The following is a 22,792-nucleotide window of genomic DNA, read 5'->3' on the forward strand; positions in this document are numbered from 1 at the left end:
GAGAGAGAAACTCCCTGCTGAGCAGGGAGCCGGATAGAGCATGGGGCTCGATCCCAGAACCCTGAGACCATGACTTGAGCTGGAGGCAGATGCTTAACCCTGAGACCATGACTTGAGCAGAAGGCAGATGCTTAACCAACTGAGCCACCCAGATGCCCCCATAACTGTCTTAAATTGTGTCTGCCCTTGACCCAAACAAGGGAAACATGAAAAAATACCAGCAAGAGTTCTATGACCTAAAAATGAGCAACCAACTTATCCCTTATCCAGGAGAATAGCATCAGTATTCACAGAGGAAAGAACTAGAAATAAATAGGCTATATTTTCGATTTTGACTTCCAAATAAAGATGCCAAATAGTCCAGAGACCCGAACAGATCCTGGCCTGAGGGTTATCTCTGGTTTTTGCCTAACCACCTCTGTCAAGTACCAGTGACTAAATATTAGGATTTAATATCTGACAAAAGAAGATCATGTTATTAAAAATCCATTAGAGGTAATAAGCAATTTTAAAAACCACAGGTGTTGGGGAGCCTGGGTGGCTCAGTCAGTTAAGCATCTAACTCTTGGTTTCGGCTCAGGTCATCATCTCAGAGTCCTGGGATCGAGCCTTGCGTCAGGCTCCCCACTCAGCAGGGAGTCTGCCTGTCCCTCTCCCGCTGCCCCTCCACTGCTGGTGTTCTCTCTCTCTCCCTCAAATAAATAAATAAAATCTTAAAAAAAAAAAACTTAGGTGTCAATAATGTGATGCCCTGTGGGCTAGCCTAGCAGTGTGTTTAAAAAAAACCAAAAAGACAAAGACAAAAAAAAGCTAGTCCCCAGAAGCAAACCAAGCAGAACCACAAAGGTCCCAAAACATAAGACATTTCAAACACATGGCCTCAACATAAAACACGAGAATCAGGAGTGATTCTAAAAATTGCCAGCAAATAATGCCACATGATCTATTTCTCTGCATGTTCAATATTTCAAATATCTAAGCTTTTGGCATGTAAAATTATGTGGTTTTGGTGTGTCATTTCTTTTAAAATCATGAAAATTTGTTTACATGGAAGAGATGGAAGATATAAGGGCATTCCTTCCCAACTGCCTCAAGATCAAAGCCAGATATTAAAAGAACGCAAACCCAATACTGAGGTACCACCAATATACAGTGTTGCTTCTTCCACAAATAATTCCTTCTTCATAGAGAAGGATAAAATGGTCTACATGTTTCATTTGCAAAGCCTCCGTGCTTCCTGACAGCCACCAAGCAAAGGTCAAAGAGCATCTCCCTTGGATCTGCAAAGGGCCCGGGCTCTGAGCGATAACGTCAGAGACCTCAGACACAGGTGGAGGGCTCAGGGCCAGGGACTAAACTTCTCACCCAACAGAAGACCAACTAGTTACCCAGCAGAGCCGACGTAACCTAAAACACGAGGGGACCCTCCCCGAGAAGAGAACACAGTCTTGTTTGTCAAACTGGGAACTGTAAGTCCTCACCCCCTGCCAAACCACTGCTGACAATACCACTATTTCTCCAAGAGGCAACATGGCCAGATTCCCCTCCTTTTAAGCACTGCACATCAGCCAAGCTTTTCTTCAGTCTCTGCATCCCTCAATCTGGTCTGGCTCACCTCAGTTTAGTGGGGGGAAGAGTACAGATGCATAAAGGTGCTGCAGCTCAGAGAACTCATGGACCGACAGGCATTTAGTCTTCTTTAATTGTGAAATCATCTTTGGTTTCCTACTAAAGGATGTCTGGGCATGAGCAAGGCAGGTGGAAAAAACTGAGAGTTCTACATAAAATATACTGTTGCCTAAAATACAGAAACTTATTTTTAAAAAGGGAGGCAACAGTCAACCACACCCTTCCATGCTCAAGGACACAAATGCAGCAGCCAAGGCTATCTGGGCCACTAGTCCTACCTGTGTAACCTTGGGCAAGATATTCTACCTCTCTGTAGTTAGCTTGAAGAGTCTTAATGAAGATTCAATGAATCTTCATGAATATACGTAAGGCACTTAGAACAGTGTGCCTGGCGTTCCTTAGAGGAAGCACACAGCAAGTAATTTTATCTTTCCACTTTAAAAAAAAAACAAACTTTTTTTTAAGTAATCTCTACACTCAATGTGGGGCTCCAACTTACAAGCCCGAGATCGAGAATCATGCTCCATCGACTGAGCCAGCCAGGCGCTCCTCTTTCCCTTCAAATATGGAAGTTCTCACCTCCTCCAATCCAGACCCTCTCTTTCCCTATTCTGCCAGGTCATTTGCTGCACCCTGGTTTTATATTACTCCCAATGGAGCCTGGACTCTCAAACATTCGCCAGCATTCACCCCTGGTTATCCCACACTACCTTTCTAGGCCAGTCCTCACAGCCTCAAATGAACCCTAACCAACTGCATTCTTCACCTTGACTTGCTGGAAAAAACCGACAAGGCCAAAGATCACTGCAATCACAAATGAAGGATCTTCTCTCTCAGCAAAGCCCTGAAAGCTGGTAGATATTTCATGGTTTTCTTCCTTTTCTTTGGTGGTGGATCTCTTTAGGCTCCCCTTTATCTGCTCAGACTTCATCTTCTATTTTACAGAGAGGAGTGACTCCCATTCAGAGGTGAGTATCTCTCAAGGGAACTCCCTCAAATAGCCTACCTTCTATTTCCAAATTTACTCTTCCCTCTCCAAGGCTAACCTGTCACATATATGGCAATCTTTTCCCACACCTCAATTCTCTTCTTGGGCCCTCCCTCCCATGTTCAAATCAACTAACTGTACCAAATGCCTACTCGGTGCCAAGTTCAGTCTGTGGATGATAAGGATACAAAGCTCATCTTATACTTTCAGTCATTACCTCTCTACTTGCTCCTTCCCCTTAGCCTTCCGAATCATGCTTCAGAATGTAAGCCCTACAAGGGGAGGGATTTTTATCTATTTTGTTCACTGCTTTATCCATACAAACTAGCAAAGCTATTAAAATACATAAGGCACTCACACTCAATAGGTTTTGTTGAGTTAATCCAAGTCATTCTTGATTCATTTATTCATTCAACAAGTACTCATGGAAAAGCAAAAAACCAAATAATCTGATCAAAAATGGGCAGAGGACCTGAATAGATATTTTTCCAAAGAAGACATACAGATGGCCAACAGACACAGGAAAAGATGCTCAACGTATCTCATCATCAGGGAAATGCAAATCAAAACCACAATGAGGTAACACCTCACATGAATCAGAAAGGCTAGTATCAAAAAGACAAGAAATAACAAGGGCTGGCGAGGATGTGGAGAAAAGGGAACCCTGAGGCACTGCTAGGAATGCAAACTGGTGTAGCCATTGTGGAAAACAGCATGGAGGTTCCTCAAGAATATAAACATAGAAATACTCTACAATCCAGGAAATCCACTACTGTGTATGTTACCCAAAGAAAACAAAAACACTGATTTGAAAACACACACACATATATATGCACCCCATTGTTTATTACATTATCTACAATAATGAAGATATGGAAGCAACCTAAGTGTCCACTGACAGATGAATGGATAAAGAAGATATATAAACATGGAATATTACTCAGCTTCTTAAAAAGAATGGGCTCTTGGGCACCTGGCTGGCTCAGTCAGTAGAGCATGTGACTCTTGATCTCGGAGTTGTACGCGGGTTTTAAGTCTGAGCCCTGTGTTGGGTATAGAGATTACTTAAAAATAAAATCTTAAAAAAAAAAGGAATGAGTTCTTGCCATTTGTGACAACATGGATGGATCTAGAGGGTATTATGCTAAGTAAATACCACATGATTTTACTTATATGTAGAATCTAAAAACAAAACAAAAAAACCAGAATCATAAATACAGCAAACAAACTTGTGATTTGCCAGAGGAGAGAGGGCTAGGGGGATGGTGAAATAGGTGAAGGGGATTAAGAGGTACAAACCTCCAGTTATAAAATAAGTTAAGTCATGGAGATGTAATGTATCGCATGGGGAACATAGTCAATAACATTATAATAAGGCTGTATAGTGACAGATGATAGCTACACAAATCATGGTGAGTGTAACATAATGTATAGAATTGTCAAATCATTACGTTGTACACCTAAAACTAACACAACATTGTAGGTCAACTATATATCAATTAAAAAAAAAAGTCCACTGAGCGCTTGCTGTGTGGCACACTGCTGGGTTATAGAAGTGAGCACAACAGTTTCTGGCCCACAGCTGTTCACTGTATTGACAGAAAAAGACCCCCGAACACATAGGAAGACTCCCCAATGTGACAACAAGGGCAAACAGGATGACAATGTGCTGGGGCTGCTAGGCTCAATGGAGCCCTGAACCTGATGCACAGAGCTCCTCCAGGCCAATCTAACTACCCAAATTCGGGGCTTTTCTCTATTGACCCCCTGATGACTATCCTTCACTTCCCTAAACTCTTTCTCTTGCAGAAACCTTTTTTCCTGTTTTCATCCCACTCCTCTGACCATCTGCTAAGGGAACACTGTCACTCTCATGGCCTAGATGACTATCTCTAGATGTAAACTGATGTCTGGGAAACTCTCTTAAGCTCCAGACCCTTATTTCTACCTGAGCAGCTATATTAAATGTCCAGCGAACACCTAAAATATGTCCAAAGTAAAACCACATCCTCTCAGACCCCATCCTCACCCTACTACATAGTCAAAATCCCTCCTCTACCCACTGAACACCCATGCCAACTCATGGCATCACTCACTCTCCCAGCCTGGGCCTTACCTACAACTCCTCCCTTTCTGATCATAAACAATGGATTACACTTCAGAAGTGTCTCCAAAATCTGGTCTTTCCATCTTTACTATCACTACCTTAACTTACATTTTCCGATCGCTCCTCTTGCTTTGACCGGCCACAATCTCTCCCCCCTCCATCACATCCTCAACCTGGAGATCAGGTGAAGCAAAGCTGATTTTTTTAACTGCTTTCTACTAGATGAAATCCAAATTTCTTAGAATACTCAAAGGCCAACCAAACCTTCCACTCTCGCCCAGACAGCCTGCCCTGTGTCCTGCTAGTATCTCACCATCTCCCACCCTTGCCCAGTCCCTAACTCCTTGTCTTTGCTTACAGTCTTTCCTCTGCCTAAAATGCTGACAATAAAACTGCCTTTGGCTCAGGTCATGATCCTGGAGTCCCGGGATCGAGTCCCGCATCGGGCTCCCTGCTCAGCAGGGAGTCTGCTTCTCCCTCTGAACCTCTTCCCTCTCGTGCTCTCTCTATCTCATTCTCTCTCTCAAATAAATAAATAAAATCTTTTAAAAATAAATAAATAAATAAATAAATAAATAAATAAATAAATAAATAAATAAAAAACTAACGAAAACAGCAGCTAACACTGACTCCAAGCAATATGCTAAACACTTCAAATGTCTTCTCATTTAATCCCCGTAACTCTTCTTTGAAGTAGGTCCTATCATTACTCATTTTACCAGTGAGAAAAGCTGAGGCATACAGATAATACTTGCCCAACACTGGGCTCACCTAACCACACGGCTGTCCGGGCTTCAGAACCTGAGTTCTTAACCACTACACTATAGTGCCCCTGATTTACTGACCATCCCTTCCACCAAGTGGTTCCTAATTACCCTTTAAGACACAGCTCAAATGCTCCCTCTTTGGTGGGACTTCCCCAGTGCCCTAGGCCTCTCTTCCCATCCTCCAGGGTCCCCAGGCATCATGCTTCTCTCTTTATTACAGGCAGCCTCACTGGTTGAGTCCCAAAGATAAGTCAGGTTGTTTTTATCTTTGTATTCCCAGCACTACACAGCATCTGACAAACACTTAGGTAATAAACAAACTCTTCCAAGTGCACAGAACCTGCACTACATCCTGCTCAAACTCAAGTCTACCCTCCATGTTACTGCTCCCGAACACCCTCTACTGCTAACCACAACCTATCCCCTTATCCTCACCCACCCTGGGCCTCCTCCATGCTGAAGAGGCAAAGCCCTTGCTGGGGCTGCCACTCCCACAACCAGCTGATAGCATTATCACTGCCAAGCAGGGCCCGTGAGCTGCTGGCCGTGCACTCCTTGATTATAGAGTTAAGTGTCCTTAAGAAGCACTTTCTCTGGCTGAAGAAAGACAACCAGGACTTTTCATGTGGGGCTGCCAGATTTAAGGTCTTGGTCATTTAAAATGTGTAAGTGGGATGGTGGACATAAAAATGTAAAATAGGACAAAATCTGCCATGGACATTATTCATAACTCATAAAGAGCCAACATGCTGACAAAAATGTACATAAGTAATATTATTTAGTTCTGTGATCTACCTGTCACTTTTACATAATCACCATCATTATATATTTCATTAAATCAGATAAACTTTGCTAGAAGTTTTGATTACTTTAGATGCTACAACTGCTCAGCACCTAATGGAATTGGCTTGTTTTCTTAAAGTAGAATGGTTACTTGCTTACAGTATGTGCTGAGGGAACAAAGTAATTTTTTAAAAAGTATGAGTCAGTGAAATCATCACCACTGTAGCCAGTAAATAAGAATGAAGGAAGATAGTCCCAGAACTTGAAGTAAGGTTTATTCCTATGACTGAGGCTAATAAAAACCAGGAAGTACACAGTTAATTGTAACATGCTAAGTGATGGTCTATAATTAGGATGTGGTTCCCAAACGCTGAACTTTTAGTACCTGTGCTGATCTATATTACCTATGTAATGGTTTTCATAAAGCTATATTCAACTTAATGAGATGTCTCTTATTCTGAGATCTTCCATTCAACTGTTTGTTAAAATGTTTTTTCTTTGAAACACTGGTAATAAATGGTGAGTTTTTAAAAAATGCCTTTACCTGGCAAATTTAAAACTGGTAACTCACTTGGCTCCCAGTACTGCTTTTTACAATGTTACAGTTCCCTGGAACCCAATTCTGGAAAACCCACCATGCACGAGTGTCTGAAGAGACTTGGGCCAAATACAGCCTGTGTGACAAGGACAGAGTTTTAGAAAGGAATAACCAAAACGCAAAGCTAATGATGCATTTCCTTAAACTGTGTCTAAAAAAACAACCAACAACCTGGGACTTTAAGATTTTATATAAACACATTAGTTAGGATTCCGATGCACATTAGCATCTTAAAGACTCTAAGTCCTGTAGTGAGCAAAAACCAGTTTAATTCAGAATTCGGAAAGGAATTTTTTTTTTGCAAGCAAACCTATTAGTACCCCAACAAACAGTGGGAAATCCTGAACTTATCAAATGTATTAAAGTGTGTGTGAAAACAATGTGTTAATAGCAGAGATACATCTTTATGAAACCTGAAGAGGGGGCAGGAAAGCGCTCTGCCCCCTCCAAAGATGAGTATGGCAGTGTTTTCTGTGGGGCTTTTCCAAGACAAAATATATAATCTGGTAAAAGGCTGTTTCTACTTAAGGTTCTCTAAAATCTAGAGGAAAATCATATCTCCATTCTTCAATATGGATGGTCAACTCTTTTTTGATCTGAATGGAATGCTCTGGGCATTCTGGTCATCAAAAATATCCATCTCCCACACAGTGAAGTAACAAATTAACATTTTGAAAAATCGCTTATGAATATGGTTGGTGTGATAACTGAGTGGACTGATACATTTGATTCTCAAGACCAGCAAAACTGGAATATGATGTCTCATGCGTGGTTTCCTAAAACCTCTCCAAACCTCACTGAGACAACCCTTAGTGGATCATTAAATCAAATTAGTGGGTTGGGATCAGCTTTTTTGGTTTGGGGTTTTTTTTTTTTTAAGATTTATTTATTTATTTGAGAGAGAGAGAGAGCACAGACAGAGGGAGGGGCAGAGGTAGAGGGAAAGAATCTCAAGCAGACTCCCCGCTGCTCTATCTCAGGACTCTGAAATCATGACCTGAGCCAAAATCAACAGTCAGACACTTAACCCACTGCCAACCAGGCACCCCTGGGTTGTTTTTGTTTGTTTGTTTGTTTGTAACAAAAGATTTGAATAGAATATATCAGAACACATTACACATAGTAGCAGAAAGTCAATACTTTTGCTTCTGTGTATATATTCAAGTATATACAAGAGCCTCAATGCAAATGGCGTTTCTTACTGCAGAGCCAAACAAAAAGTTTGAAAGCCACTGTTTGAAGTTACCCAATTATCTATCTAACTTCAGCTTATAAATAGGAACTTCTTGGCATAAAAAGAACAGCAAGTATTTTCTGTAAGCAAAGGAGTAAAAGAAACAATGGCACCGAGAGGTACAAGATGCTGCTCTGGGCTCCCCGGGGAAGGGGGAGGGTCTTTGCTAGGTCTCTGGCTTTATTACAGTAGTCAAGGGCATTACTTAAACCCACCACTGTTCTATTCAGTCTGTTTTTTTGTTTGTGTATTTGTTTTTAAAGATTTTATTTATTTTATTTGACAGAGACAGCGAGAGAGGGAACACATGCAGGGGGAGTAGGAGAGAGAGAAGCAGGCCCCCCACGGAGCAGGGAGCCCTGTGCAGGCTCAATCCCAGGATCCTGGGATGATGACCTGAGCCGAAGGCAGACGCTTAACAACTGAGCCACCCAGGCACCCCTTCAGTCTGGTTTTTACAAAGGCATAAATGGATAGCCAAAATGCACTTCTAAAGGAAAACAAAAATGTAAAGGATTAATTTCCATATTGATTAAAAACAAAACAAAACACAGGGCTTCACATTCACAGAATAGCTGACATCTCAAACTCTTACAGGGCACTTCACAGAAAAATAAGCTCCCCTATGTCCACTGAAATGGAACTGCAGCAACCAAAAACCACTGCCGACTCTCCAGTGTTAGCAAAGTTTGTTTGGTTCCAACCACAATTCAAGATAATTTCTATCTTTGCTGGTTGTTACTTAAAAGGTCTAATTAGTAACTACAAAGCAATGAGATTATTTAATAAAAATCTTTCACCCTACTTTTTACAAACCACTCATATTTAGTAAATATTATACTAGCGCAGGATGGCAAGAAATACAAAATGAGTTTAACAGTGTGACTAAACAGCCTGCATATCACCGAAGTGAGATACACCCACAAAATAATTAGCCCTTTGGCACTCCTTCCCCCGCCCCCAAACACCTCCACCTATGCTAGATGGCTGGGACCACTGACTGAAAGCTTCCAAGAACACTCAAGTTCTAATTTCATATCTCCCTGCCTGGAGCCACCACCAACCCACTAACTCCAAAATTCAACAAGGCCAAAAAGGGGACAGAAGTACTCCCACCTCTCCAACTGAATCTGCTTTTCAACGTAAGCCTCTGCACCTACCAATTCTGAAATATGACACAAATTGGCATGTTTAAGAACTTCTACCAATATACCATCCTGTTGACCTCAGCCAAAACAATTTTAATTTCTGTTTTAAATTTTGGAATCTGTGCAATTCCATAAAAACACAAAGTTCACCTCCTCACATGCAAAGTTAGGATTTGACCCTTCCAATTCTAAAAATTCCACTAGCAAAATCCAACATGTGTTCTAAGAAATACCGGTCCTATGGAATGTTTTGTGATGGTAAGAATGCTTTATGATGCTTTGGCTATTTTCAAAATGTGCATTAACTGTAAGGTAACTCATTTACTTTGCAATAACCCCACGCTGCCCAATATGGTAGCCACACATGGCTAGTGTGCACCTGTAACAAGACTGGTGCGACTGAGAAATGGGATTTTCAATTGTACATTTAGTTCAAGTATTTAAAATTTAAAGTTGATACTCATTTCCATTACTGGAAAACTTTTTGTATGTTTGGAAAAACTTGGGTATGTGGGTGTACTTTTTCAACTGTAAATTTTATGAAATCTAAATACAGATCAAGTATTTCGAATGAAAATTTTATGTTCAAACTGAAATGTGTTGTAAGTATAAAATACGTACCAGATTTCAAAGACTTAGTATGAAAAAAAAAGAATGTCAAACAACTAATTTTAAGTATTTAAATATTTAAGTACTTTAAAATTGATTACCTGTTAAATTGATAATATTTTGCACATATTTGGTTAAATAAAGTATACATTATTAAAATTATTTTCACCTGTTGCTTTTACTTTTTTAATGTAACTCCTGGAAAATGTAAACTAACACATGACTCACATTCCATTTCTTTTTTTTTTTTAAGTTTATTTTATTTAAGCAATCTCTATATCCAACATGAGGCTAGATCTCAGGACCCCAAGATCAAGAGCCACATGTTCTACTGGCTGAGCCAGCCAGGCATCTCTCACATTCCATTTCTACTGGATGGTGCTGGAGTAACCTCATGATTCCCAAACCTTTCCCACTGGAACACCTCCCAACACTAGGTTTGGGTGCGCTGCCGTCACCACATACTGTTCTTCCTGTTGACGACATCTGAGATTGAAAAGTCCTTCCATCCTCTTCAGCAACTATTCCAAACTGTCCCACACAATCATCTTCCTTTTAATCCTTTCCCGGGTTCCCTTTTTCTCTCTGTCCCCAAGGACCTATTCTCAGTTCTCTTTTCCATCCCCTACACTTTTCATAGTGAGCTCATCCATTCGCTTGGCGTCAGCTATCACGTCTATGTGGATGACTTCCAATCCTTTATCTCCACTTCTGACCTCTTTCTCAAGCTTCAGCTTCACACTGCCAGCTGCCTGCTCAACAGCTGCCTCTGGGAGTCCCACTACCTTCTTAAATTCAGGATGTGTGACCTGGAGTACATCTTCCCTCCTGAAGATTCCCACCATTCATCTTGAAGTCCCGGAGTCCCTGGTCCCTCTTCTAGCTACACCACAGCACTCTCAGAGCAGACCCTTTCTTAACAGTCCCTTTTTTCTTTTTTTTTTCAAAGATTTTTATTTATTTATTTGAGAGAGAGAGAATGAGAGACAGAGAGCACGAGAGGGAAGAGGGTCAGAGGGAGAAGCAGACTCCCTGCTGAGCAGGGAGCCCGATGCGGGACTCGATCCCGGGACTCCAGGATCATGACCTGAGCCGAAGGCAGTCGCTTAACCAACTGAGCCACCCAGGCGCCCCTCTTAACAGTCCCTTTTTACCGTAACTGGCCTGCCCGACTCTAAATTACCCCCAAGTCCTCTGCCCCATTGCCATTTAGCATTCTCAAAAACCACTTTGAACACACTGGTATATTTTCAACAAGTCCCCTCTGTCTGCCATCCAAACTACAAGCACTTCAAACTACTGAGCACGTGTCCCAGCTCCCCTATACAGCTCTGAGCTCCCATCAATTCTCTCTGGACATAACTAATCCTCCAGCTGGACTGCTCTGCACTCTACACAATTCTGACCAACCTTTTAGGCTTAGCTCAAATACATGGTACTCATAAAGCCTTCGATGCTCAACCCGACCAAAATTAGTCTTTCTCTTCCCTCAAACTCCTTTGGTATTTCTAATGGCAACCATCATGGTAATGGGAATATGTGGTCTTAACGTCTTTATAAAATAGTGTCCCCTTAACAGCATCCAACAGCATCCTGCATTGCATGTTGCCATCTTTGGACATCTTACCAAAGAAATCAACTTTTTAAAAAGGAAAATGCTGGAGGACTTGGGACTACTGACTATTCTCAAATCTTTATCTCCAGACAGATATCTAATTGCTCCAGACCTTCATTTGGATGTCTCAAAATTCAGTAACTCCAAAACTGAACTCATAATCTCAAACCCACACCTGTCTCCTAAATGGACCCCTACTCAGCGAATGATACCACCATCCCATCAGTAGCCCAGGCCAGAGACAGAGGCATCACCTTTAATTTCCCCATACTCAGCGCTCAGGTCCTGTGAAATCTTCTTCCTAAATGTCTCTGGATTTACCTTCTTCCCACCTCTGCTGCCAGTTCAGGCCACCATTACCTGGGATGCCCGCAATACTATTTGCTCTTATAATCAACTCTCCAGCCATTTCCTACCATGCAACCAGAGTCATCTTTCAAAAACCCAATCTAAACAGGTGACATTCCTGCTGAAGACCCTTTAATTGTTCTTAAGATCAAAACTTCCAAAGATGGCTTACAGACCTTCTGCATCTGGCCAGTGTTTATCTTTACAGCTTTGCTTTTCATTTCCCAGATCATCTCTTCCCTTATGTACATCACGCTCCAACCATATCCAAGCACTCCATATGCACTTCTCCAAGTGCACGGACATCCTCTCTTGCCTCAGGGCCCTTGCACAAGCTGGTCCCTCTATTTGGGCTGGATGTCCCTTCCTTGTAATCATCCAACACTCTGAGCACTGGCCAGCCTCCTTGTATTTCTACTCTTTCTAACTTCAGCAATGGTACCAGGAGAAAATCCTCACACCACTCCTGTATTAGCACTCACTCCAATAACCAGCATGTAATAGGTACTCAATAATTATTTGCTGAATGAGTAAACAGATAGTAGTTTTCTGAGTTTTGGGGCGCCTGGGTGGCTCAGTCGTTAGGCGTCTGCCTTCGGCTCAGGTCATGATCCTGGAGTCCTGGGTCTGAGTCCCATGTCGGGCTCTCTGCTCAGCGGGAAGCCTGCTTCTCTTTCCCACCCCCCTTTGTGTTCCCTCTCTCCATCAAAATAAATAAATAAAATCTTGAAAAAAATAGTTTTCTGAGTTTTTTTAAAAACAAATTCCAGGGGCGCCTGGGTGGCTATCAGTTAAGCGTCTGCCTTTGGGTCAGGTCACGATCTCAGGGTCCTGGGATCAAGCCCCATGTTGGGCTCCCTGCTCAGTGGGATGCCTGCTTCTCCCTCTCCCTCTGTAGCTCCCCCTGCTTGGGCTCTCTCTGTCAAATAAATAAATAAAATCTTTTTTTTTTAATGTTTTATTTATTTATTCATGACAGTCAGAGAGAGAGAGAGAGAGGCAGAGGGAGAAGCCGGCTTCCTGCGGAGCAGGGAGCCCGATGCGGGACTCGATCCCAGGACCCTGGGATCACGACCTGAGCCGAAGGCAGACGCTTAACCATCTGAGCCACTCAGGCGTCCCAATAAATAAAATCTTAAAAAAAAAAATTTTTTTTTTTAATTCCCAAGTCAATTATTAAAGAGGGCACGTTCTGCACGGAGCACTGGGTGTTATACGCAAACATGAATCATGGAACACTGCATCAAAAACTAATGTAATGTATGGTGATTAACATAACATAATAATAAAAATAAATAAATAAATAATAAAAACTCCCAAGTCAATGAATGAAAGCCATTTCTAGGACATCTATATTTATTTGACAGCATTGTATGAAGTGGGCAATTGACCTAAGTTTTTATTTTATCTGTCTGTGGAATCAAAACTATTAATAGTTTCATTAAATAAACAGAATTTACAGGTACAGGCTCAGAATAATCACAATGAAGGAAAAAACACTGTATTTTATGTTCTCCCTTGTCTTGTAAACTTGGGACCAATTCATCTGAAACTGTTGAGAACCTTTTGATGCAAAACACAGAGTGTATGAAAAGCAGCCAAGCAAATGTGGATACATCACAGAGGCAGAGCCTGCAGGAAACTGGAGAGCATGAAGAGACGACATCAGACCCTAGGAATGTAGGTAGGGACTTTTTAATAAAAAGAAAAGGCTCAGCACTACTCCTGTCCTTATCCAGGCTGAAGCTCAGTGCAATCGGTGCAAACATTTCATGATCCTGTGAGCCAGGAGAAAGAATGGAGGCATTTGTGGGGCCATAAAAGTCTTTCTGGTTTATTTAACAAAGGGAGATAGAGCAAAGGGGAAGGAAATACTAAGCAAGGCAACTAGGTGTCAGCTCTTACATACATTTCCTTTATGGTTCACAACAGTGTATGATCCCCATTTTACCGATGAAGAAACAGGGACTTACGGTCACATCGCTGGTCCTGTGACCTTATGCTCCGGTCTAACTCAAACACATTTTTATTGAACGTTCACTCTTGTTAAGCCCAGTTCTCGATCCTGGGGATTGAGCAACAAGCAAAACAAAATCTGCTCTCAGGAAAGCGTATGGTTTTGTGGGGAATGATGCATCATACACAAATAATGTAATTTCAGATAGTGACACAATTAAGGGATATTAAAACAGTAAAAGTGAAGGATGTGGTAGAGTAACTAAGGAGGTAACTTAGGTTGCAAGGTTCGCAGGGATCATTTAAAGATAATTTTGAGGAGCTACTTTTGCATGGCTAAAGAAAATGGAGAATAAAGTGACTATCTTGTCCAACCTTAAATGGAAATCTCTGGCACTACCAGAAGCAAAAATTACCATTCATTTCCTGATTCTCAGCAAAGAGACTATGAGGTGAAAGGAGCTACAGTGTTATCCCAGTCCTAACCCCAAGCAATCGGTTAGATAGTCACCAGATGGCGAGTATTTCCACATGAACCAAGGGGCTGTTCAGGGCAATGGGCTGACCGAATTAATTCTTAGATCCCCCAGCACCTACAAAGCACCAACACATGCCAGGGCATAATAAATGACTGCTGAATGAATATATGAAGGAAGGAAGAAAAGAAAATGTTAAAATGTCACTGTCATGGGTTAAATCCCTTTTCAGGCCAAGTGGCTTTAATTCACCCCAGTCCACTCCACCACCAGCCTCAACCAAAACAAGAGGGTGAGAGAAGGAGATGGGTGTGAATCCACGTACAATACTGTACTAGGAAACAATTAGCAATATGCTGCCCCCTCCCCAACCAAAGGTGGTCAGAAACCCCATCTTTAAATCACAAGTTACACTTAATGAAATTCTAATACCCAAATGATGACCAAAAATGAGTAATTATTTAGCTGCTTAAATAAGGGCTCTCCTAATGCAGGTCCTCAGGATACTTCTGTATCAGGTACCTGTTCTAACTACTGCACACACAGCCCCACGTTGTGATGGCCTCTTTATCTGATTATCTTCCCTGCTAGGTTGGTACTTCTTGAGGGCAGGAACAAAGTACATTCATCTGTATCGCCTCAGGGCCTTGTCCAGTTTAAACTCAAGAACCATGATTATGTTAACCTAGAAAAATTAAATTTCTCCAAAACATTTCCGTCATGGGGCACATGGGTAGGGTGAGGCCCACCCACTACTACTGTTATCTGCTGAGCCTTCTCTATAGAACCTGAAGGCATCATCACACATCACTCTTTCAGCATCTCTTGCACAGGTGAAGAACTGGAAAAGCCTTAGAAAACTCTGCTTCAATTTTTAGAAGTTTATTTTTAAAGGATGGCCCTCGTGGTGACAAAGAACAAACAGCCATCCAAAGCTGAACAAGAGTTGGGTTTGCCACTAAATATCAAAGATGCCAATGCTTCCTTTCTGGCACCCAGATGGAAGGACAGAAACAGTTTAAAAATAAGATATCACTTCTGATAGATTAGCGCTAACAATTTTTGTGATGTTTCAGTAAAATCTTAATAATGAATCTGTGACATTTCTTTCTGAGACAGGGCAGGGTTGTGAATAATGACATTATTATAGTATCACAAGTAGTCCCAGCATAAGGAAATATGGATGGCAGGGGGCGTCTTAAGTAAGAATTATATTCGTTTTCTCCAGTAAGAAACTTCCTCTGCATACGCCGTCTCGTTTTTAAAAACCATAACATCTAAGTTCTAATATCCCTGGGTTCTGCTCTTCGTAACATCAGCCACATCTCTAAAGTTTTTAAAGCTTCGTTTCACACTATCAACAGACAGAAAACTTCAACAACAAATTAAATACTATCCATCTGCACACTTAATTTACTACTCATTTGTATTTGCTTCCGAATTACCATAGTTTTGGTGTGCCATCAGGATTGGCTCTGCAGGAACTTAGATCCAAAATGGCAGCTGAGCTTCTGAAACTCACCAGAGCCATAACGCTTAACATACGTGAAACCAGGTCTTATTTATCTCACTTTTCAACCTGTCTAGGAGAAAAGAATATTTATAAAAACATTTCAAAGACTCACATGGCATTCTGTTCATGTTCGTTATATCATTCTCCTTCTTGCGGGAGAACAGGCACCCTGCTTTTGGTTCCTCCACTCCACAAACTGAATTAACCTGCTAGTCCCATGTTTACACAGTCCACAAAAACAAGCTAATGGCAAAACACGGAAAGCTTAGGTTTTTCCGCACTCTTCTCCTATAAGGCCAACTTAGGAAATGGGTGTAAAATGAATCCTCTAACAAGTAAAGCCCCAAATAAGCGCTTTCATTTTCAGAAAAAACAATAATGAGAGCTTTAATTTTCCTTAGGTCCACCACAAAGCAACACTCCCTATCACTATGGTAATTTCTATGTCTTTTCCTTTAAATTCAAGATGTAAAAAAATTTTTAAAGAGACAAATTTGTTCCAGACTACCTCTTTAATGTTTCCAAAGCCCCTCACACAAAAGCTTAACTTACATCATCAAAAGATGTACATTGAATTTAAACTGTCACTTCTCTACTTATTTCCAATACTAATATAATAACATTAATTTTAGAAAAATAATAAAATACTTGCTCTTTAGAGATGGAGAACTTTAATTATCTTTATGTATTCAAATGCAGAGTCTTTTTGTTAAATTAGCGTGAAAGTCCCTTCATCTACACACAATTGGCCCAAAGAAACAGGCCATTTTCAGCACAAGGGGCCAATCCATTTGAACAGTGAATAAAGCTTTTGAAAGCACTACACACCCTCTTCCAGACTGTCAAATTTTCAAAACGGGCCAGCATTTCTTCCATTTTTTTTTTTAACACTTGCAGGCCCAGCAAGCATCTTATAATTAGATTAATTAAAAAGGAAACAAAAACACTGCTCCCTTCTGATCAAAATTATTCCATTTATGCTTAATTAGCTTTAATCCAAGTCTACATATTTAATGATGGGGATATGACAATTCCACCCATTTGCACATTTTAAATGCCTTTCTAAACTATACTTTGTAACAGATTTAGAAGAACAGTCTCTTTTTCATGCCAGTATGCCCCGCATAAATCAGGAGGATACAAATTAGGAAAAAAAAGAAAAAAGAAAAGAAAACAAGGCCTCTCAGAGCCAGGGATGTGCTGAGGGGGTGGGGTAATTTACTCAGGGGTGGGGGCAATTTCCCCGCCACATCACAAACTACGATCCTTTCAGCCCACCAGACGAGAAGCATTACATCACACTCTTACAATGATAGGGGGAGGTGGCTCTGAGAAAGCAAGTTTTCAGCTTTCTTCCCTCCCTGCTCCCAGGCTTTCTAGAATCCTGTACTGGGAGTAATGGAATTTAACTTGAGGGCACCGCACGGTTTCGGGGGTAACTAACATACACATACATAGAGCTACCTATTTATGTGACCCTAAATGACCACTTCAACAATGGGTACATGGCCCAAACAGGCAACCACACACATAAACACACAGATGCTGAATTTGTGCTGAAAAGCACAGTTCGTCTGTATAAAATTAAACAAAAATTGTAACCCGTGAGAAATGGAGGAGGCCAGTCTACAGGGAAAAGCTGATAAAGAATTCATTCCTAATGGGGTGAAGAGCTCTTTAGATCTTTAAAACACCGTGTTTACAAGATAGTCCTACCATTTGGTTCAAACCACGATCAAAATAAAAGCGCATCTGGCTGCACATTTGAGAACACACACAGAGACCCAGTGCAAATGAGCCCGCGCAGAGAGGGGTGATCCACACATTGCTTGGGAGGTTTTCAAGCAGGGGAATCTACAAACCCCAAACCTCCTGGTGTTCACTCGCCCCCAGCCTGATGTTTAAAATGTATCAGGTCTTATTTTAGGTTCTACATCTCTCTAGGAAGGATGGCCTAGCTTTAAGGGAGGAAAAAAAAAAAAAAAAAGCTTCCCCGTGGTAGTGCTTGCCCTCCCAGATCCTTTGTCGGCCTTAGCAGCCGAAAGAATGCAAACCCATTTATATTTATGCAAATTTTTGCAGCAGATTTAAGGGGGCAGGGAGAGGTCTGTGTTTCTTAAAAACCTCTTTCTAAATATCAAATCTCCAGTTACTCGCAGTTTCATTTATTTGCAAGACAGAAATGATGATGAAAATCTGTATATAAATTAAAAGTGCAATTAAATCACTTCAAAATTTAAATATTCTACCAAGGCTTTTCCATTTCTAAAATGCCGAACCAAAAGTACATCACGGGTCTGATTTACACAGATTCACGAAATGTCTGAAGCCAGTCTCCATGCTAGACAAATGTCCATTTGCAACACCACTAGTGAAAACGGTTAGACAAGATCCATATAAATCAATTGGTTTAAAAAAATTGAAAATATTTACCAACCTCATAAAGTGCAGCAGTGCTTAAATCCAGCAAATTGAGGCATACAAGGTAGAAATGGAAATGAAAAAAGGTCCAAAAAATGATTTCTTTTTGTCTATCTGTTTTTTTGTATTTTAAATATTCAGAAACCAGCAGAGACTCTGTCGGCCATTTTGGCTTGAACTAACTCTCTCTCACTCACTCTCCCTCTTGCTCTCTCTCTCCCCCTCTGTCTCTAAAGGAAGCAGCTTTTTGTGACCTTCAAATAGAGGCGGATCATGTGACTTCGGGTAGGTTTGTCAATCAGGAAAGGGGAGGGAGCTGGAGTTGAAACTGCCTTAAAGGGAAAGCAGCCCTTTTCCACTCACTTTCATTTGTGAAAGGCTGTTATCTCATACTCTCCGCCTACACACACTGAATGTGAAAGTGGCAACAGCATAAGGGTAACAGATGAACAAAATATAAAAACCTTTATTGGTTTATAGAAATATGCTCAGTTGCTAACGATTCTTGCAGATCCTGGAGCTTGGCTGCTTGCTACAGTTATTCTCTAGTTGTTTGGGCAAGCATGGGCTGGCAAACTGCTCTTTAAAAGGGGGCTTAAACAACGCTTTAGCCAAACAAGAGACAAGTTTTTAAAGATTAAGGTGAAATACAGGGCACAACTGATCTCTGACAAGCTCCTAAAATGCATGGGAGAAGACTAAAAGGAAATATACCCAAGTATAAACGGAACCTGGCAATTCAGAGAGGTTAATGACTTATCTCAAATCACACAGCTAGATAGAAGCAGCACAGGGACTGGTTTCCCAACTGAAGTCCACATGTATTGTTTTGGGTGTATGTGTGTTTGATACCTCTTCCCCCAACCCCAAATAAAAACCATGCTGCAGCGTTAGCAAGCTGACTGCCTCTAGGACAGGCCAGATTCCAGCCCTCTTTAATCCCTTCTCCCACCTGAGGAAGTAGCTCTGCAGCTGACAAGAGTAAGCATGAAATTTAAAACCTACCTGCTTTCCCCATCCCTAAGTCCCTTCTTCTGGCTACATGCATTCTCAATTTATACCCACCTAAGAAACCCATGCTGGGTTTGCATCTCTAGCCCTGGGGCTAAAAGGCTGTGCAAGCTTAGGTGGGCAAATCCCTTTACCTCCCCAGGCTCAGTTTTCTGACAGGAATGTAGACTGGACATCACTAGATGGTATCTTTGGTTCCTTTCCTCTCGAAAACTCAGCATTTGGCTTCTTTCTTTAGTAGTTCTGTTCATCTTATCCTTGCCATCTCAAAAGTCATTACCCCAGGAAGGCCTTCTTGACACTTCCAGTAGAGATCAGGCCTTCCTATTCAACACTCCCATAACATCTTTTACTGCTTCTTTATAACATTGATCAGAGTCGCAATTTATTGTTTGCATAAGAATTTGCCTATTGTTGATTTTCCTCAGTGTGTGTAAGGACAAACACCACATCTTCCTTCACTGCTGTCTGAGGCCCCCTAGAGTAGGTGAATAAATGAATGAATGAATGACTTGGACTTCCATTCAGAAGTGCTGGACAAGAGGAGATCTGCCACCCCAATATAAAGAATGGAAGTCACATCATTTCCAGAAACTCACCTCCATCTGTTTGTTCTAAGGACTGCTTTGGAAATAAAGTAAAATGGAGAGCAGGCAAAAGTGCCCTGTGACTCAAAACTCCATCCATCTCTATAAACCAAAAATAGTGGGATCCACAGTGTGAGTCTCCCAAATGAAAGAGGCTGACCAAGTCTAATCTGACATGCCATCCAGCAGAGAATGCATGGATTCTGTAAGCCCGGCATTCCTCGAAAAGGAACCTACGAATCCTTCCTAAATCCCACACGTTTGTCATCCTGGCTTCTGGGTCTTCATACAGCCTTCCTCCCTTGCTTTTTCCACTCAGAAAGAACAGGAAAGGAGCTGTTTCAGGGCAGGCGGAGCCAATGCCTCAATGATCTGGCGGCTTGAATATTTATGGTGTAAAAGGCTTCCACTGTCTTCTCCAAGCCCAGAGTGGAGCAAAAGCCAGGACCCAGGCTGACAATCGAGATGTAGGCAAAAGCAGGAAACTCCTTGGATGGAAATTCTGAATATTTAGTCTATTTTTATCCTTCCAATACCTTCCAGATGAGTTACGGAAAGCTTACTTATGTGGAGCATGCTCAACATGTTAAAATGCATGGAGATTGTACAGAGCTGTCTTGTTTTAATTTGTGATGGACATGATTTCTTTATAATTCTGCTAAGTCTCCATTCCCCAATGCAGAATATTATTGTATAAACATGTGTGTGTATGTGTTACCTTGTAAGTGTTAAACAAGCTGCATGAAAAGCCAGAAAACATAAACACATTTAGAAACAAAATATTAATTCTATTTTCAAACAATACGATCAATATGTTTTCTTCAACCTCTAGACAGCTTTGTTTTGTGAGATACCTCTAACCTTAAAGCAATTAGTCTGCTTGCTTATCTGAAGAAATAGCTGAAATAAACACATTATTTTCACCGTATTTCCAAACATTTTGGGCTTTGTGATATATTTGCTGTACTTTTTCCTATTAACCATTAAACAGTGTTTTTAAACTGTGCTATTATAATATGAGGATACAAAGTAACAAAAAAGTTCACTTTTTTTTAAAGATTTTATTCACTTATTCATGAGAGGCAGAGAGAGGCAGAGGGAGAGGGAGAAGCAGGCTCCCCACCGAGCAGGGAGCCCGATGGGGGGCCCAATCCCAGGACCCTGGGATCATGACCTGAGCCGAAGGCAGACAACCAACTGAGCCACTCGGGTGCCCCAAAAGTTTACTTTTTTAAACAAATAAACCAGAACTTATACACTCATATGTGTTATCTTTCAAAGTTGACAACTTGCTGACAATATACTAAAATATTTTTATTAGGAAACAAGATTAAAAAATAATGAACTGGGGCGCCTGGATGGCTCAGCTGGTTAAGCACCTGACTCTTGGTTTCGGCTCCGGTCATGATCTCAGGGTCATGAGATCAAGCGGGAGTCTGCTTAAGATTCTCCCTCTCCCTTTGCCCCTCCCCCTCCCCCCACCCCCTCTGTCTCTTAAAAACAAAATAAATAGTGATGCCTGGGTGGCTCACTCGGTTAAGTGTCTGCCTTTGGCTTGGGTCATGATCTTGGGGTCCTGGGATCGAATCCTACATCAGGCTCCTTGCTCAACAGGGAGCCTGCTTCTCCCTCTGCCTGCCACTCCCCCTGCTTGTGTGCTTTCTTTCTCTCACAAATAAATAAAATCTTTAAGAAAGAAAGAAAGAAAAGAAAAGAAAGGAAGGAAGAAAGAACTGAACATTTAACTCAACAATCTAGAAAACACATAACAAACTAAAAAGAAACTTATAATGATAAAAGCATAAACATAAAGCAATAGTCAAAAAACTGAATCAAACCAACACCTTTTTTGCTCTAAAAAATATAGGTAGACAATCCTTTGGAAAATCTGATCAAATTTAAAAAGAGAGAGAGAGAAGTGGTAAATTAACATTAGGGCTCAGAAGGAGGGCATTATAACTACAGATTTGGAGAGTATTTTTCTTTTTAAGATTTATTTATTTTAGAGAGAGGAGCATGTGCATGAGCAGGGGGAGAGGCAGAGAGAAGGAGAGAGAGAAGCAGACTCCCTGCTGAGTGTGGAGCCTGAAATGGGGCTCAATCTCACGACCCCAAGATCATGACCTGAGCTGAAATCAAGAGTTGGATGCTTAACCAACTGAGCCACCCAGGTGCCCCAGAGAGTATTTTTTGTAAATTTTAAGAGAATAACACATAACTTCACATCAATAGACTTGAAGATTAAATAAAATGGAGGACAGTCAAGGAAAAGAAAATTACTAAAATCAACTCAAGAAAAATTATGAGAATAACAATAAAAACCCACAGCAGAAATCTGTAAGATATTCGAAGAAGTAGCCACTAAAACTCCATCAGGCACAAATGGTTTTCTGGGTGAATTCTACCAAACTTCTTCTTTTTTTTTTTTTTTAAGATTTTTATTTATTTGACAGAGAGAGACACAGCGAGAGAGGGAACACAAGCAGGGGGAGTGGGAGAGGGAGAAGCAGGCTTCCTGCTGAGCAGAGAGCCCGATGTGGGGCTCGATCCCAGGACCCTGGGATCATGACCTGAGCCGAAGGCAGATGCCCAATGACTGAGCCACCCAGGTGCCCCAATTCTACCAAACTTCTATCAAACAGATAAATTCCATGTCATCCCTACTGTTCCCAAACTTATGGAGACAAAAGGGAAAGCTTCCTAATTTCTTCTTTGTGGCTAACATATTCCTGATATCCATCTGGATTGAGACGGTACAAAAAATAAAACTATAGATAAATCTTCACTTGTGAAGACAAATATAAAAATCCTAAGTCAAATATCAACAAATAGAATTCAGCAGTTTTAAGAGAATAGTTCACTATGACCATGGAGGGTTTATACCAACAATGCAAGGATGGTTAGATTACAAAATCTAGGGCGCCTGGGTGGCTCCGTTGGTTAAGCGACTGCCTTCGGCTCAGGTCATGATCCTGGAGTCCCGGGATCAAGTCCCGCATCGG

General features: G+C 41.2%; 1 protein-coding gene across 6 annotated transcripts in view; it reads right to left on the bottom strand.

Annotated features, from left to right (window-relative positions):
• Positions 1-22,792, bottom strand: part of TNRC6B (trinucleotide repeat containing adaptor 6B) — a 251,856-nt gene that overhangs the window by 118,351 nt on the left and 110,713 nt on the right. The window contains exon 1 of one of the 6 annotated variants that reach the window (XM_027595506.2): positions 18,209-18,407. The exons of the other annotated variants lie outside the window; for them this stretch is intronic. Within the exon in view, the coding sequence (XP_027451307.2) occupies positions 18,209-18,213 (5 nt within the window). The 5' untranslated portion in view covers positions 18,214-18,407. Of the gene's footprint in view, positions 1-18,208; positions 18,408-22,792 lie in introns of those variants that run through there. 6 annotated transcript variants of the gene reach the window in all.

The sequence above is a fragment of the Zalophus californianus genome, chromosome 9, assembly GCF_009762305.2.
Source record: "Zalophus californianus isolate mZalCal1 chromosome 9, mZalCal1.pri.v2, whole genome shotgun sequence".
Taxonomy (NCBI): Eukaryota; Metazoa; Chordata; class Mammalia; order Carnivora; family Otariidae; genus Zalophus; species Zalophus californianus.